Source organism: Vigna radiata, unplaced genomic scaffold (genome assembly GCF_000741045.1).
Source record: "Vigna radiata var. radiata cultivar VC1973A unplaced genomic scaffold, Vradiata_ver6 scaffold_221, whole genome shotgun sequence".
In the NCBI taxonomy this organism is placed as follows: Eukaryota; Viridiplantae; Streptophyta; class Magnoliopsida; order Fabales; family Fabaceae; genus Vigna; species Vigna radiata.
In genome coordinates this window covers 52,985-71,793 of record NW_014543248.1, presented here as the reverse complement: position 1 = coordinate 71,793, position 18,809 = coordinate 52,985, and the positions used below count along the sequence as shown (strand labels likewise).

At 33.9% G+C, this 18,809-nt stretch overlaps 1 protein-coding gene across 3 annotated transcripts; it reads left to right on the top strand.

Annotated features, from left to right (window-relative positions):
- The first annotated feature begins 646 nt into the window (after nucleotides 1–646).
- Nucleotides 647–17,409, top strand: LOC106753390 (importin-11). Of its 3 annotated transcripts, none has more exons than XM_014635190.2 (24): nucleotides 647–1,142; nucleotides 1,238–1,347; nucleotides 1,564–1,636; nucleotides 2,062–2,123; nucleotides 2,505–2,646; nucleotides 3,770–3,985; nucleotides 4,120–4,186; nucleotides 5,830–6,229; nucleotides 7,717–7,864; nucleotides 7,974–8,134; nucleotides 9,006–9,105; nucleotides 9,586–9,660; nucleotides 9,767–9,901; nucleotides 10,792–10,881; nucleotides 11,986–12,168; nucleotides 12,253–12,357; nucleotides 13,075–13,233; nucleotides 14,656–14,700; nucleotides 14,818–15,036; nucleotides 15,709–15,815; nucleotides 15,889–15,945; nucleotides 16,169–16,238; nucleotides 16,335–16,581; nucleotides 17,114–17,409. In XM_014635190.2, the coding sequence occupies exons 1-23, from the start codon at nucleotides 1,002–1,004 to the stop codon at nucleotides 16,494–16,496; spliced, it is 3,027 nt and encodes a 1,008-aa protein (XP_014490676.1). In that variant the 5' UTR covers nucleotides 647–1,001; the 3' UTR covers nucleotides 16,497–16,581; nucleotides 17,114–17,409. The 3 variants fall into 3 exon arrangements, with proteins under 3 accessions (XP_014490676.1, XP_014490675.1, XP_014490677.1); XM_014635189.2 differs by having other exon boundaries at nucleotides 648–1,142; nucleotides 14,815–15,036; XM_014635191.2 differs by lacking the exons at nucleotides 647–1,142; nucleotides 1,238–1,347; nucleotides 1,564–1,636; nucleotides 2,062–2,123; nucleotides 2,505–2,646 and adding an exon at nucleotides 2,954–3,069 and having other exon boundaries at nucleotides 14,815–15,036.
- The last annotated feature ends 1,400 nt before the right edge of the window (nucleotides 17,410–18,809 follow it).

Sequence of the window (18,809 nt, the reverse complement as noted above, 5' to 3'; positions counted from 1 at the left end):
TAACTGAACACCTCATTGAGTTTTTTGGTCATGGATAATTACACCATTAACGTTTTTAACACCATAAACAAAAATGACCAACTTGAATCATTTTTACAAAATAAGGAACAACTATGAATATATGACTAAAGATAATATCACTTTGAATACACTTACTAAATCTATAAACCAAAATAGGTATCAAACCATTTTTTTTTTTCTCAAAACTAATTCATTTTAGTTGTATGCTTCCTAATAATTTTTGTCTTCAATTTTCACATTCTTACGAGAGTTGGGATAACACACCCATATAATAGCACCAAATTACTTATCTTAAAACATTTCTTCTAATTACTTATTCCGTCCTTTATATTTTGTAAGAACTGATTCCTTAAGCATTTTTCCAATAAGCTTCTAAATAAAAACAGTCTTTTGGAGAAAGATGCACACATTTATTTATTTTTTCTCAACACGATTATAGTTTCACTCAAGATTTTAAATTTTCAAGTGAGTAAAGTCATGTTTATGTTAAAAATCATGTAATCAGGTATGTAAATAGAGTACGACATCTGTTCTTTTCTCACAATTTAGTGTGGTACATAACTACATAATTTTATCTTATACATAAAAAGAAGAAAGAGAAAGCAACAATCCGAGTTGGCAGAAAAGAAGGGGTAAATGGCTGGCGCAGTTGGTCTGAATCTGAAATGAAGCGCTTATGACGACGCAGTGGGTCCCAATTAGCCTCCACACTCCCGTTTTTTTGTTCTCTGCCAAACGTTCTCTCTACACTCCCAACCCTCTCTTCAACGATCTCTCTCTCTCAAACATTAACACAAACACTTTCTCCTCATTCTCCCACGTCTTCTCTCTCCCTATATAAGTATCGCGTTCTTTTGCAGTCACTGTAATACAGAACAAAGCTAAACAAATTTTACTTTCACTTAACACCGATTTCACTCACTCACCCACTCACTCTTCAAATCAAATCTAACGCAAACAAAAAATTTTCTTAGACGCCGATGGCGCTTTCGGCCTCCGACGTGCCGGCGATGTACTCGCTGCTCGCGAATTCCATGAGCGCCGATCACCGCATCCGGGCTCCGGCGGAGGATGCCCTTGCGCAATCGGAGTCCAGGCCTGGCTTCTGCTCGTGCCTCCTCGTAACATCCTATTTCTCTCTCCTAGGGTTCTAGTGAAGTTTGCATTGTGCTTTCTGTTTCGTTTTGAGCATTTGGTTTTGCGAATGGAACTGCAGGAAGTGATTACCGCGAAAGATTTGGCGTCGCAAACGGATGTACGCATGATGGCCACCGTGTATTTTAAGAACAGCGTCAACCGCTACTGGCGCCACCGCCGCGATTCCTCGTAAACGCTTGAGTTTTGTTTCTTTTACTTTATTTGCTCATAAATAAGGGGGGAAATGTAGTGGTTATGCTGGTAAGATGTTGTTTTTTGGATTTAGTTTTGATAGTGGGGCGGTGAAGCTGTGTTTTGTGTGAAAATCAAGCCGAACCTTACATGCAACAAGGTGTGAATGGTAATGTGACATTTTTAATGTGTAATTTTTCTTCGTTTGTTCAGGGGGATTAGCAATGAAGAGAAAATGCACCTGAGGCAGAAGTTGTTGATGTACTTGAGGGAAGAGAATGATCAGGTGCTTTTACTTTTCTTTCTTTTAGTGGATGTTTTGTAGGTCTGTGGTGGCGCTTACTATTGATTTGGTTCTTGAGGAGAGGAACATTGTGCATGTTTGTGTTTAGAGTATTGGTTTGTTACTCTTACCACTACCTGAATGCTGAGTTCATTAGTTGCTTCGGTTCTAGAAATGTTCATTCTTGTCAGGGATGGGTTGAGGTTTATGTTGTTCAGTTTGCATGGGTTCTAACTTCTCGGTTGTTCCCTTTCCACTGGAACATATTTTCCGCATTGGATACTTCGTGAATGGCAAATGATAGTCATCCTTTGCCCTACCCTGTTTTTCAAAGGCGTTTTAGTATTTTATTTTTATTAGTTATCTTTGTGAATTGTGATAGGTTTTAGATATTTATTTCTCCTAATTCCTTCATTTTTAAAATGCAGATTGCTCTTATGCTGGCAGTGCTTATCTCAAAAATCGCTCGTATTGATTATCCCAAAGAATGGTACTGTCCAATATTTATTTCTTTGGTGTTCAAGAATATATACAGTGTCTACAATACTGCGATTGAAATTTTCTCCGCTACCTCCTTTTATATCTCTCTTCCATTGTTATATTTTATCTAATGGTTTTTAATTTCCTAAGCAAGTTTTACCTTCCAAAAAGATTTGTCTCACTTGTCTTTTAATACAGTTTTAATATTTATAAAAAAAAAAAAAGCGTTCTGGATTTTTAGTTTTCTTTGAGAGGCGTTATTAACATGCATGGCTTTTTGCTGCATACATGATATAAGATATCTTAATTTTTTGCTTCCATGTACTTTTATGATTTTAACATTCTTCTTAAAGCAAGTCCTATATGTTGATATGCTAATTCAATGTTTCAGGCCAGACATCTTTTTGGTTTTATCACAACAACTTCAATCAGCAGATGTTCTAGCTTCCCATCGAATCTTTTTAATTCTATTTAGGACCTTAAAGGAGTTGTCAACAAAACGCCTTACTTCAGATCAACGCAACTTTGCAGAGGTGCAGTTCCTTCTTTTATTCTTTTTTCTGTTCTCTCTTGCATTTAGCTGTCTAAATCCTTGCCTTATGCTGTACACTGAAAACTTGCAAAATGTCTACCATCATTATTATTGGAATGATATGCAAACCTCAATAATAATCTTGCCTTTCTTTTTATTTAGAAAATAAAGTCTTCTATATATAAAACTTGTTTAAACATTTTTTCTGTCAACATATTGAAAAGATCTTTGCTACAGATATACATATCCTAAGTCACACAGATATACACAACTTTTTTCATAATATATTTTAACTTGTTCTTACTAGGGTAGCAAGGAGGTCCTATTGTTGAGTTGTCGGAAACTTGGATGTAGGTATTTGCAGGCTCTATGGCTCAATACATTAAACTTTTGAGGAGGCAGTATCGCCACTCTCCCTTGAAAGGTTGTCCCAACTATCTAGTAGTTAAGGTCTATACGGGTAGTCTAATTTGATGTGTATCACTAAACCTAGCGTTCTTCAATTTTAGGCATATCTGCATGGGAATGTGACTCTTGACTTTTGAGGGTCGTTTTTTAATTTCAAACATTAAATTGATTATTTTGAGTTGATTATGTCATACTAAGAGGAACTTTTAATAAGTCTAATATCATACCATTAAGAGGGTGATACATTTAATTTATAAAGAGCAATATCCGTAATTGAGTAGAGACAGGTTCTGTAGTCCAATTTATGGATGTGTTGTATGTCTTAGGTGGGATAGAAACCGTTGATGCCATAGGCAACTTAAGTTTGTCATTGCTCAATACTAACATAACCAAATTTCACAATGATAGAGCTAAAATGAATGGTGAGGGTGTATGTGCTATAAGTTTTATTTAACTCCAGTATCTTTTTTCATGTTTGGTACTTCATTCTTAATTATTCTAAACACAAATAGTTGCATATGGTTTATCCTATAGGCTCTTTTTGGGTTTTTATTGTATTCTGTTTTATTTTTTCTCCTATTTTCTGCATCCTCACCTTTTTGCTTCAAAGTTATGCATCTGATTACCTAGATCTTCTAGAATAAGATTACTGTTTAGTACATCGTGTGGCTTAAATCATATAATATATTTATATATACAACCAATTTGTATGGCAGATATCATCTCATTTCTTTGATTATTGCTGGCGTCTTTGGCAAAGTGATATGCAGACAATACTGCATGGTTTCTCTTCTCTTTCTCAAAGCTCTAATTTAAATGTTGAAGATCAGCCTCATGAACTTTACCTTACATGTGAGAGATGGCTGTTATGTTCAAAAATTGTGAGGCAATTAATAGTTTCAGGATTTCAAAGTGATTCAAAGTGTTTTCAGGTAATTATCTATCCATATCTTGTTTTAATTCTGTGAGTTTGTTTTTTGATAGCTGATCACTCTTTTATATTTTTCTGGTTAATTATTTCGTCCGTTAAGGTATTCAGCCTTATATTACTACTTATATTTTGTAGGAGGTTAGGCCAGTCAAGGAAGTCGCACCTGTGTTTTTGAGTGCCATTCAATCACTCCTTCCATACTGTGAGACTTCTACTTTTGGTGTATATATTTTCATCCTCATGTCTAGGTTATGAGAAATAACTATTTTAAACATTTGTAGAGTGAATTAAGAACCATTTGGTTCCTAGAAAAGTATTGTTTCTTTAGTGTGCCACACAAAAGCTTGTCAAGTTACATTTTTGAAGAATGATAATGTGGAACTTGGATTTTGATGATCCAAACATTATGTTGATAGATTTTCTTTTAATTGGTATGCAAACTTTTAGAGATGTAATGGAAGATCTCTACCATATGCAAACCGTATCTCTACACTCTACAGCTGGATGGTTTGTTCTTCATAGAGTAGCAAGTTCAAACATGTTTTTTAATGCATTTTTTGCTAGAGGTTGGATGATATAATCTAGTTGGTGAGTCATGAGGAGTACTTGAGCTGGGAAGAGAATGTTGTCGCACATAGTAATCAAGCTGGCTGGATGAAATGGAGCAGAAATTGGGCATAATTTTTTATTGGAAAATGCCTGCCAAATTCAAAGGAAAATTCTCCTTGACAGCTACAAGACCAACAATACTCTGTGGTAGGGGATATTGCATAGTTAAGAGTCAACAAAAAACAGAAAATAAAGAAATAACAAAAGTAAAAATTTAAATACCAAGCTAGATAATAGATTTATAGGTGTTAGCATGGTTATCAAACTCTCGAGTTAACTCGTAAACTTGTATGAGTTTACATTCCCAGACATGGCTTCCGAGTTAATTCGGAAGTAAACTCCTTTTCTGCGTAAACTCAATAGAATCGACTGTGAAATCGGTAAGATCGTGTAGAATCGCGAGTTTGGAACGATTCTGCGAGGTTAAAAGTTATATATTTAATGAAATGCATCAAAATTAATGACAATAATCCAAGTATTTATGTTTTACAATATTTATTTTTATGAACATTATAACTATAAATTTTATTTATTTAAAGTTATATAATTTTGTAGACTTATTTGAATTAAGATATTACTTATATAATCTTTTTCATCTGAAGTAAACTCGTAACGTAAACTCTCGAATTTGATCACTTTGGGTGTTAGGTGTAATGTGCTTAGGCCTATCTCTTCATATTTTCTTATTTATAAATGCATAATATTTTGTGCTCAGCACACATTTAAGGATTTAGCCTGTGCCTCTCTCTCTCTCTCTCTCTCTCTCTTATTTCAGCATGGAATCTATACCCATCTCTTTGGATTTTCCTATTTATAAATTCATAACTCTATCTGCTTAACACACATTTAGAGATTCAACCTGTCTCTTTTATTTCAATAGTAGGAAAAGATAACATAAGGAAGGAATCATCCTGAAAATGAAGTTTTTGTAAAGCACAACTAGAAAATACATTGACTGCCATTTCTTCATTCTTTGTAGACTTGGATATTTAACATATATTATTATCATCATGTTTACGTATTTCTTAATCTATCTTTATTTGTTAGTGCCCTGAACTGTTGTATATTAGTTTTTGTTTTCTCTTTATTCTTTCAAGTTATAGATAGTATCTATATGCTTATGTAATTAGATGCTGTATAAAAAAAATTAGACCTTCGAAATGCTAATTTGCCTTCCCTGCTCACAGCACAATCTACAATGTCTACTTTATTCTTACAAGACATTTTTATTTGCAGATTCTTCTTTTCAAAAGCAGTATACTAAATTTTGGGACTTCGTAAAGAGGGCATGCACCAAATTGATGAAAATTTTAGTTGCCTTTCAGGGCAGACATCCTTACTCATTTGGTGATAAATTTGTGCTTTCTTCTGTAATGGATTTCTGTTTGAATAGGATAACAGATCCTGAGCCATATCTGTTGTCGTTTGAGCAATTTCTTATTCAGTGTATGGTGATGATTAAAAATATTCTGGAATGTAAGGAGTACAAGCCGAGTCTTACAGGTAGGGTGATGGATGAAAATGGAGTTACTGTGGAGCTGATGAAGAAAAACATGTCCAGTGCAGTTGGTGGTGTTTTAACTTCTCTTCTCCCCACTGAAAGGATAGTCCACTTGTGTAATGTATTGATATCAAGGTATTCACTTTCCAATCACTTCTTGGCATGCTTGTATTTGTTTTGTTTTCTCAGCTGAGTGAGGCATAAGGATATGCTATGTGTTTACAAATGTTATGCTTTATGCAAATTAGAGTTAAATTAAAAAAAAAAAAAGTAGTTCTGTTCCTTTTGGTTTCTCCAAATCAGTCAAAAGGGATACCTTGTTTAGTAGTCATTCTTTTCATATATCGCGTACTTTTGTGAGTGGTAGTGTGCCTTAATTGCATGGCTTCCTGTCGACAAAGCTGAACATATTTATAAAATCATCTGTGCTTCTAAGTACACAAGCCCAAAATTGTTTTAGGATAAAACTTCTCAAATTAAAATGTATGTAGGCTAAAATAGATGGGATTTGAATAATCAATACAAGGATAATTTAGTATAAGAGATCATATTAGTCATTATATTAAATATACTCAAATAAAACATTTAGAAATCTCCTGAAAATGTTTTTATACCCTACTGCTTCCTAGAATATTTTGGTATTGAGGCAAAAAAGTGGCAATCTGTATTGCAAAAACAGAGTTGCTGCTTTCAACTTCAAGTTATGAAAAATCTGTTGCAAGTAAGATCATGCAATTTTCTGTGTCATTTGTGTATGCACTCATGGCTGTCTGTTTGTAGGTCTTCAACTGACTTTTACGGATGTCAAAACGGACTAGTTCAGCCCTTTGGACTTGACCCACCTTGTAAACAGGCTGACCCAGCCTCACTCACCATGCAATTTGAAAATGGCCTGGCTTGACCATTATGGATTAGTGTGTTAAACAGATTTCTACCTAAATTTTTAAGAATTATTTAAAATAAAAATTAAAATTTTCTATTATTTTATTTTATTTTTATATATTTAACAAAACATAATACGTGAAAATTAGAACTCCATAATTAAGAACTAAAGATTGCATGTAATACATAATGTGTAATGAATTGAAAAAATAAAAAAAATGTAACTCCACCCTGCTCCTCGGTCCTAATTAAATTAACTTCAACTTTTCCAAGTTTTAACATCACTTCTGTCTCTCAAATTCAAGTTCTCCAAGTTCTCGCACATCATAGTGAATTAAATTTAAAGTTTAATTTTACATTATATTTGTAATCAGGAAAACTTTTTTGGTGGGCTGACAGGTCAGCCCATGTCAGTTTATAGGTAGACTGGCTCCAATATTTGGACCCATTGTAAAAATATTATTGTATCCGGCCTAAAGCTGTGGTGGGCAGGTTGACCCATTGGTTTGGACCCATTTTGATGGCTTTCTGTGAGCGATATCTTAAGTGTTTAATGTAGGTTTGATATTCTATTATAACGCATGAGATAAAATTTAACTTTTTTTTTTTAAAAGAAATGGTGGATGTGATAAGCTACTGTTATTGGCTATAATTGTAATTTGATTTGAGTAAAAGTGATATTTCTCGGTATGATTTATCATTCTATTGCCAGGCTAAACAGTGTCGTTATCTTCCAACAGGTATTTTGTTCTGACAGCAAGTGATATGGAAGAGTGGTACCGTAACCCTGAATCTTTTCACCATGAGCAGGATATGGTTCAGTGGACAGAAAAATTGAGGCCATGCGCTGAGGCCTTGTACATTGTATTGTTTGAAACTAATAGCCAAGTAGGTCCATTTATACATCGTCGGTTATCTTGTATTTTCTCTTGTTGAGATATTTCAATCATTGGCTATGTTGACTATAGATTAATGTTGTTATGGCTGTTACTTTTAGTTGCTAGGCCCTGTTGTAGTTTCTCTTCTTCGAGAGAGTATGAATAATTGTCCAACTTCTGTGACGGAAATTACTCCTGCTTTGCTTCTTAAAGATGCTGCTTATGGTGCTACAGCTTATGTTTATTATGAACTCTCAAACTACCTGAGCTTTAAAGACTGGTAAGTTCAAGTATACTATGCTTTATTTACAAAGTTATCCATAGTTCAATCTTATCATTCCTAAAATATTGAAGATCATTGTAGTTTTGTTGTGTCTAGGCTTTGTAATCCAAATTTCTACTCAAGAAATCACGGAGCCACCAATTACTGGTGATGGAACTTTGTACAAAGTTTCTTCCTGCAATGACTTACTATTTGTTGATTTTGCTTGTACTACCTCAAACACCTTAGTGCATTTCTCTGCCGAAATGCATATTACTTAAATTGCATTGTATATAAGGTCAGAGGGCAAAGACAAAACAAAGAGGAATAGAGACAAGTCAGTGTTTGAGAGCTGTCGTTCTTTGGAATAAGATTCATCTAAATTGTTCATATGATAAAACACCATGAAAACATTTCTGTCCCATAACAAAATCAGAGGAGAGGATATGCCCTGGAAGATGTGGCTATTCCTTTTGAACTGAGGCTGGAAGGTGCGATATATAGCACATTGCCCCAACTGGTTATTTTCCATGCCTTGATGACATCTGTGTAGAAACTAATCATACAAATTATGATATACGTATACCAATCTCATTCTCACTAAAAGCAAGTTTGTTCCTAGATAATCTCAGGGAAAGATAAATGAGGCACAGTGTCAATTAGATCCAAGCATAACACAAGGAGTGCCATCTGAGGCATTCTAACATGCAAACAGTTATTATAGTTAGTTATCTTATTTGATTGTTCAGATTTATGTTTCTTCAATAATGACAGCGTATTTCATAGCCTATTAAAACATTTTTTTTTTTTATGTTAGATCCTTCTTTTGGTAGGCTGTCACTGGATTTGAAAGTACTATGTCTATTCCTTCTAAACCATTCATTTTCAGGTTTAATGGTGCTTTATCACTTGAACTCTCAAACGAACATCCAAATCTGCGTATCATTCATCGTAAAGTTGCTATAATTTTGGGGCAGTGGGTTTCTGAGGTATGTAATTTATCAAGTGTTGAATCACTAGAAAGAGAGAAAAAAGAGAGAAGCACGTATTGAATTGAACTGAATTTTTTTTTAATGAATATCATATCTGAATGTTCAGTACAACTATGTATTTATACTACAAGATACAATGTGTACAGCTGGACAAATCTAGTAATGATTGACTATGGTTGACCATTGACCATGGTTGACCACTAACTATTTACTTTGCACTAACATCGACTTACTTTGATGATGAACTTCAAAGCTTTTGCATTAAAATTAATCAAAAAGATTTGATGAGAAGCTTTCTTAGTTCCTTTTGCGTCCCAAATGTTGTGAAATTCAAAACCTAGACAGGTGAAATAGTTTCTATGTTGATATAGTAAGGTTTTATGACCGTAAAATAACTAATTATCTTAATCCATCTAAACCTTCAATTAAGGAAAATTCATTTGTATTCACTTTCATTGTCTTTTCTATCCTTCACAGATCAAAGATGATACAAAAAGGCCTGTATACTGTGCTTTAATCAGATTGTTACAGGGTAAAGATTTGTCAGTCCAGGTATATTTGATAGATGTATTCCTACTGCCCTTGTGTTTCTCTGTTAGTTCAACATATTTCTCTTTAATCTTGTGTCAAACTAAACCATGTGTAATTATTATTTTAGCTGGCAGCATGTCGATCCCTATGCTTACATATTGAAGATGCAAACTTTTCAGAGAGGGAGTTTGTTGATCTTCTTCCTATCTGTTGGGACTCTTGTTTTAAGTTGTTTGAGGAAGTTCAGGAATTTGATTCAAAGGTAAAAATTTACTGCTAGGCAACTTCCTCCTTTTTGATGGAAATAAATTCTTTAGATATTGTTTGAAAAGGTGAAATGCAGGGTACCGAAGGGAGTATTTCTCCTTGGTTGGGAGTTTAAAATTCATGGACCTAGCCTGTCATGTGACACCACCCAAATAACCTGCTGTGTAATCTGGCAAGCAATTTTCAAGGACATTTGAGGTGGAAGCAGAGTGTTGTGTAGTATACTAAATCCCTTACTAACTAAGGTTGTAAAACCTCAGCAACAGTGGGGAATTGGGTCTATTGGGATTACACTTGAGTGCTAAGTGGCTATTCCTTAAAATGTGCATTAATAATAGTGAACTTTCTTTGCTTTGCCCCTGGATGGATGTAGTAAGTCATAGTTCAGTGTAGGTTAAACCACATTAAGTTTTGTTCCATTTCTCTCGCGTTTTTTTCTTTTTGGCCCTTGTTACAGCAAACTAGATGATACTTTTGTCAAAAATACAGTGTTTTGTTGATCCCGATGACATCATTTGATTCATGCATCCTGGGCAGATGTTATTGTCGATTAGCCAGCAGGAATAGAACATCAGTCGACCCTGTTAGTGTTTTAATTGACAAGTCATATAGATGGGCTTTTGGAGCTGTATGTTATTGTTAGTTACTGAAAGCTAGCATCTTGTCTAATGCAGCTGAGATGTGTGCCTCACTAAAGGGCATCGCCTCAACCTCAATAAGTGCCTTTGGCTACACAGGCCCATTACATGTTCTTCCATTTTACTGAAAATTTCTGCATGACAAGAGGGAACATATATTGTGTAAATTATCAATCGAGACTGACTTTCATTCAGTATTTGGTACCATGTGTGAGTTGTTGCTCATGTTCTGTAAATATTTCTTCAGGTTCAAGTTTTGAATTTGATCTCTATCCTTATTGGACATGTTAGTGAAGTTATTCCATTTGCAAATAAGTTGGTGCAATTTTTTCAGAAGGTAACATAAGACATATCCTGTCTATTCTTTGCCTACTAAGCTTTGTATTTTAATATCCTGCCTATTATTTCTTTTTCAGTAAATTGTGAATCAGTTTCTTTACTAGAAAATTGGTGTGACATGAGTAAATATGCCAACTCATATATTTGATGCTCTGATCTTTAAGTTTATTAATTTCCTCTAAAGATTAAACTTGTGAAATAGTTAACTTACTAAGAAATCTAGGGTTGATTTGACATGCACACCTTTGCTTTTAAATCGGAATCAAATTTTAAATTGAAAGGATTTTTTCCAGCTCACATCATAGCACATCCTGAATCAATAAACTTGGTCGATTATAAAATAGAGCATATGTTTTTCACTTAACGAAACAAAAATCACAAATGTCCAGACATTAGCATTTGAAAGTTAAGTAACACCTGACATAATTCAAACATGCACAGCCTATTACACAACACTCATAATACTGACATGACAAAGCACAGCACTACACCAAATCATTGCAGCAGGGAGGCAGATGGCAATAAAATCCAAGAAAGAGGACCACCATTAGGGAGGAAGGCATTGGGTTGGTGGTGGGCATTAGAACCAGGTTGAATTTCCTAAAATGTGGTGGTAGAGCAAACAGTTGGACACATTCCCTCGACTTCCATTAAAATGTAAATATATATATAAGACTGGTCTTTCTTATAGGGGCAGGTTTTTGTGTGATCATTTCCCTTCACCTTTTAGACGAGGAAATGCAATAAAATAAAAGTAGGGATTTTGAAACAGGATCGAGGGTGAGGTAGATGACCTGGACATGCAAAATTGCGTGCTTTGCGGATGAAATATGACTACATCTCTAATTTGAAGCAACTCTGGTCTCAATGGATTTGCAATCTGTATTAGTTGTAACTTGATAAAAAAGATCAGGTCATGGTTTACATAGCTACATGAAACCAAGCAAAATTGATCTCTATGGATTTAACTATCATGGTTTACATACTTTTTTTTTTCTTAGGTTTTACCCTGTAAGGGAACATAGAAGAGTAGCTATGTAGTTAAATGCCAGACTAATCAAAATTGGATCTGTCTTCTTTCTATTGCTTTTGTTGTGGCAAGGTTTGGGAGGAATCTTCTGGTGAAAGTCTGCTGCAGATACAGCTTCTGGTTGCTTTGAGAAATTTTGTGGTTGCACTTGGTTACCAGTCACCCGTTTGCTACTGTATACTGCTGCCAATTCTGGAGAATGGGATTGATATTAATAGTCCAGACGAACTTAATCTCCTAGAAGATAGCATGCTGGTAATACTATTGTTTTTTTACCAAATAGATGGTACTACTGTTGTGAGAAAATGTCTGATGAAACTTTAACTGCAAACCTTTCAGTTGTGGGAAGCCACACTTTCTCACGCACCATCGATGGTCCCTCAATTGTTACAATATTTTTCACGCCTTGTGGACATTATGGAAAGAAATTTTGACCATTTGCAGGTTAGAGCTAGCACCATACTCTAATAAATTTTCAATTTACTATTTAATCCTGTTCTCTGTAGCTATTGTGCTCTAGGGTGAAGTAGTCTTGTAAAATTTTCAGGGACCATGATTACTGGATTGTGACAACTATATTGTTTATACTTGTTTTTATATGACGTACATAATAATCTATGAATCAATGATAATAAGTTCCTTCTACTCAAGTCCCTGGCCTGCCTCCTTTGTACCTTTTCAAATTTTTAGATCATTGATTCTTGTGTAAAATTTGTTAGATAAGATAGGTGAGTCTCTTACATTAATAACTATGTCTGTAAGATTAGAGATACTAACAGGGAAACTAGTTTGAGATATGTGTTAGATAAAGGTACTTTAGTTCTAGTCTAATATCTAATGTATATGGAAGGGAGATCTGTGTAATTTTCTTTCAGCTGGTTTCCAGATAAGTTGACAACTATCAAGTTTGTGCAGCACTACTTGAAAAAAGTGTAATGATTCAGTTTTTAACTTGATGGAAGTATACAAATTCAGCCAATGATATCCCACTGCTTTGTGTTGTATTTCTAAAAATGACAACTGTACTGGGCTTATGATCATTATTACTGTTATGTAATCTTGCTGGTTTAGTTAGTGCCCACCCACCCCTAACAGGGAGTTTGTGACTTTATTTTAATATTTTTGTTAAATTTTGATGTTCATACTCTATCTTAAATACAGGTTGCAGTGAACATAATTGAAGATTACATAATTTTGGGTGGAAATGACTTTCTGAGCATGCATGCAACAAATATTGCTAAAATTCTTGATTTAGTTATTGGAAATGTCAATCACAAAGGGCTTCTTTCAGTTCTTCCTGTGGTTGATATCTTAATACAGGTATGTCATTCCAAACAATGCCAATCTTCAATCTTGACAATTATGAATAGGAACTACTGAGGCTTCTGGTATATGATGATACCTCCAGTTGAGAGCTACAGGTTTAGTAAACAGTTAGCATTGATATTATTGATATTTAATATCGTGTAATGTAACAGAATAACTGTAACCCGCTACACTAATCCACATTATTGTCTACGTCAAGTATTAGTGCTGTGAGTTCAAACTGAACTGCTGAAACATTTATTGTTTAACACTACTAAGAACCTGATAGTTCTGATATCTTTTTTCCTCCTCTTGTCCTTATGCCTTTGTTAAATTTGGATTAGGTTCTTTCATAGGCTTAGGCATTTTTATGTTTTGGGTCATTATGATAATGTAGGATGCTTAGCAATACTACTTTATTTTTAATCACATACGAATGGATCTATTACCAATTTGGATAAGGCTTTTTAAAATACACATTTTTTAATTTTGAAAAAGAATTCCTAATGATATTTTATATCTAACTTCTGAAAAATCATATAAGAAAATATCATTCCTATATTTTTTAAAAATATATTTTTTTGGCAAAAAGTCTTTCTTTATGCTAGTACCTCCATTCTGGGCTTTTGGAAATAAACCGATCCAAGTGCATATCTAATTAAATTACTGTGCTGTATAGCTTAACACTAAAGTTTTGGTAACTAAGCCACATTTGGGGTTGTTGCGAGTAGTAAGTTATCAAATGTAATTTTCAAAAAAAAAACATACTCTACAAAAATGGAGTTTGAAGTTTATCTTTTACTCCATTTCAAAAATCTTTTACATTCATCTTCAAAACCAGGAAAAAAGGATTTGTAAATTTGAATTTTAGTTTCAAAAAAATACTGTCGTTATTTTTGGTAATCATGCATCCCATTGTTGCCTTACCATCACCACCATTACCATTGCAAGCATTATCACTACAGTCATTGCTACTGCTACCACCAGTGCCAATACATTGCTCTTACCACCATTACTATCGTCTATAGCACCACTACTATCACTATCCTCATTGTCAGCATTGCCACCACCATACTAGCATGTCTTTAAAATAATTTTAACATTATAGGAAATTGTGTAAACTAATGTATTGAAATAAGAACTAGAAGAAAAACTAACATTTAAAACTAAAATCCACCAAACCAAACTAAAAATCATCCTCAATGGGGCCCATGTTTTTACGTTTATTTCTTAAGTCAATTGGTAAGTTTTTTGCTGTGATGGAGTGGAAAAGCTTATTCAAGAATTATAATTTCTACTGCCTGTGACTAAAGTTTTGGATCTTCTATGAACTTTTTTTGGTTTTATCATAAGTTGGATGGTGGTTTTCTTTTCTTGTCATATATATTTTAAAAATCCTTGCAAGCAACATTTAAATTTGATTTTTTCTCTTTACAGTGTTTCCCCATGGAAGTGCCCCCACTTATTAGCAGCACTTTACAAGTAAGTCTGTTATAATCTTGTGAAATATGTGTTGATCAACTAATGTTTCATATTTCATATCATAATCTGGAGAATGCTTTCAAGCCTCAGAATTATTTTTTTTTTTGTCTACAGAAGTTAATTGTAATATGTTTGAGTGGAGGAGATGATCACGATCCCTCTAAAACATCTGTTAAAGCATCTTCTGCTGCGATCCTTGCTAGGCTATTGGTGATGAATACAAATTCACTAGCCCAATTAGCATCAGATCCATCAACTTCTCTACTGCTTCAGACAGCATCCATCCCAGTTCAAGAAAATATACTTCTTTGTCTGGTTGACATTTGGGTTGATAAGGTTGGTGTGGTTTTGTTCAAGAGACTGTTTGGTTCTAGATATATTGCATATTTTTGTCTTATATGTACTCAGACAAACCTGTGAGTTGCATTACTTAATAAATACACAACTTTAAAATGATTTATATTTATTGGACTGTTGATGTATGTTAAGTCACTGGAAGATATTATTTATTTGTTGAGTTACGAGGAGATATAGTCAGTTGTAATTATTCAAGCAAGATAATATAGGGATATAGAATATCATTTTTAACTGTATAATTATTTCATGGGCGGTGGAGTGCCTATATATACCCTCTTGTAGTGTTCACTATCAGCTAATAGAATCAAATTTTCCCTAGTATTTTATTTTTAAGTTTGTTTGTATCGGTATCTGAAGTATATTTGAATCTCATTGTCTGTGTCACGGCCTTAGTTTAGGTTCATTACTTTGCTGCATTTGATACGTTTACTTTATTAACTTACGCACCCCTATGTGAAGGAAGTCGGGGCAAAGTGTTTGTGCTTGGTTGGAAGAAGTTCTATGCTCTTAAATATGCTGTAGGATGTCACATTTCTTAAAATCAATAACTGATTAAGTTTGTATTCGGTATTTAGTTTTATGTGTATGTGTCATTTTGGCATAAGTAATGTTGTATCCTCTATGTTCAAATTATGCATATAATTTTTTCAGGTAGATAATGTTTCTTCCATCCAGAAGAAGACAATTGGTTTAGCCCTCTCAATAATTCTGACATTAAGACTGCCTCAAGTACTTGACAAACTGGATCAAATTTTGAGGTACTAACCTTTAAATAGTATTCATTTTTTGCATATAAGAGTAACTGACCCCTGTACATGTTTTGATCTACAGTGTTTGCACTAGTGTGATTCTGGGCAGAAATGAAGACTTAACTGAGGAAGAGTCCAGGTATATATTTTTATACTAGGGATGTAATATAAATACCATTCACTTATTTTTCTTTTAATAGCTAACGCTTAGTTGGTTAGGGCAACCTCTTATATGTCAATAACCAACTATTGCAAAAGGTGTCATGTTTTGAAACTGAAAAAGGGGTCGTCCCTGGTTTTAATTAAAAGGCATTTAGTCATGTTTTGAAACCACTGTTCCTCATGTCTATTGTCAATAACAGTGGTGACATGAGCTCCAGCGCATCTCCTGATGAGGGCACTATTCCTAGTAAAGAATTCAGAAAAAGACAGGTTAGAAACTGAAAACTAGATGAAATTTCCATTTTTGAATGATGTACATTGTGAGGGTAACAAAGGAAGTGATGCATTTATTTATTTCGTCAATAGATCAAATTTTCCGACAGGATCAATCAGTTGTCTCTTGAGGACTGTGTGAAAGAAAATCTACAAACATGTGCTGCCATTCATGGAGAATTATTCAATGCTGCAATGAGCAGTATGCATCCATCTGCATTTGCACAATTGAAGCAGGCCTTAAAGATGCCATAGTTGAGTCTGACGTTTAATTCTTACTATATGGCGGTGCCATGTGCAGGCTCAGTTTTCGTGTTCATAGATTGATACTTCTTACAGGGTATATTTCCTTTCTACTAGTTTTATTTTATTTTCACTTGCTACCAACTTCCTGATCTGTTAGGTTTTTTTTAACAATGATATGACCTATTCCATATTTTCATTAACCCTAGCCAGAGTGACACGATTGATAACAGAATCTATCATACATATTAACTTTCAAATTATAAGCCATATAAATTGTGACGTCCAAGAACAGTAGTGATAAATTTATGAACAGGAAATTATTAGACCGGGAAGCATTTAGTTGTGCATTCACGAGGACGATAATAGTAACAAACAAAATTGGAGAGGGTGCCTTATCTTAATGGACTGGTTGGTTTTTCCGTTTTCCGGTTTCCCTTCTCTTCTTTTCTTCCAATTTGCCCATTGTAGTTGATCTGACCCAAGACATTTCGATGAGCTATCAAAATGAAAATCACTATGACCATCATGCTTGAAGTTACGTTGATTGAAATTACTGTCATTATGGATTGTAATTCATGACTTGTGCAGTTGGATATGACGTTAACTATCTCTTCTTTTTTTTCCAGGATGATATTGAAGCTTTGTTGGTGGTTTTTGACACTTATTTATAATTGTTTCCAGGTCATGGTTTTCCCCCTGATTATAATCATTTTGATTTGTCTATGCCTGTTGGCAGCGTGAAACTCTGTAAATAGGATGCTGTTCCTTTATTATATATAGAAAGGGGCAGCATTGAGTCCATAGTGTTCATTTACTTTACTGAGAATGACAGGAAATGTGAAATGTTTGTAGATGTTTTGGACAAATTCGGATGTGTAGTGCAAATTTTTACCGATGTTCTTTGAATTGCAGTTTATACCCATACTGTGTTGCGTTAAATCGAATGATAACTTAATTGAAGTGAGGGATATCTGAACGATAGTATAAAATCATTATGACACTCAGGTTATTTAAATCAGCAAATGAAGAGTCAAAATATGTAAGGAGAAATTTATTTTCTTAGTTCCTAACGAAGTTTAGCCGTATGATATACTACTTATTATTAGACTGTTCAAAAGTTATGATGACAAAATATGTATTCTTGATTTAAAAGTGAATTTGGTTTATGAAATGTTGTAAGGTGGATTTAACATTATTTTTTTCCCCTGATATTTTTTTTACGTAACTAACCCTCTTTCCAATATATACAAAAAATGACACCATCTCTGGTAATTGTAGAAGTTGTGTTGGGCAATCTGAATTTACGTTTTTTTTCGCCAGTATAGAATTCTGATTTTCGCAGGTTGAATTTTAAACGTTTTCCCTTCTTTTTATTAAAACAGTTCGTTGCAAAGTTTTGGGGTGCATGTGCCTGTTCGTCTGTTCCAACCGTTGATCATGAATGATAAAACCTTCACAGATTCCTTTTGTTGCCACTGCTATGTATGCTTGATGAGCAGTAACAGATTTTCCACTGGTTGTTCATTTGTTACTGATATGTGTGCCAACTGAATAGTAGATCGCTCAGCAGGGTTCAGGGCATCATCAATAGGCTTTACAAATGCAAATAGATTTATTTACGTAGTGGATTCTCTCCTTACTATCTCACCACACATTGCAACTTCGATATGTCATTATCTGGTTTGTGATGGAATCTGACATTATTTGCTTCGTTGACTGAGCCAATGTCATGAAAGTCTTGTACTTACACTATTGTTTGGTTAGAAAACAAAATTAAAATTGAGGTAAAAAATAAAGTAATATTATTTTGAATTTAATGAATGTTAGCATATCACCATCCGATAGAAAAACATAAATATATAAGCAAAATAATTTTTGAAAAAAGATAAAATGAATTAAATTTAAGGATAATTGATAAATAAAGTAGTAGTAAGAATTACAGGAATTACTTCATTCAAATCTGAAACTCCACATACATTGTTTTGAATAGAACTGACTTTCTCATATTTCACATAAAAGATGTGCTAAAAAAGGTCCTGACAAAAATACAAGTTTTTCAGTAATTATCACTTTATACATCGTTACAAAAGCCAAACGTTCAGTCTAAAAATATGACATTTCGACATGGCCTAAAGTTCTGTTAATGAGTTCAGCAACTTTTGATAAACATATTGTCACATAAATACTAGTTGGCGTTAATGTGCCGTTAATGTGTAGCATATGGCAAATGTAGGATAAACAAAATGTCTAAATTATGAAATCTAATCTATAACAATTTAAATCCAAATTAGTTTAAGTATATTTAAATAGATCTTTTTAAAA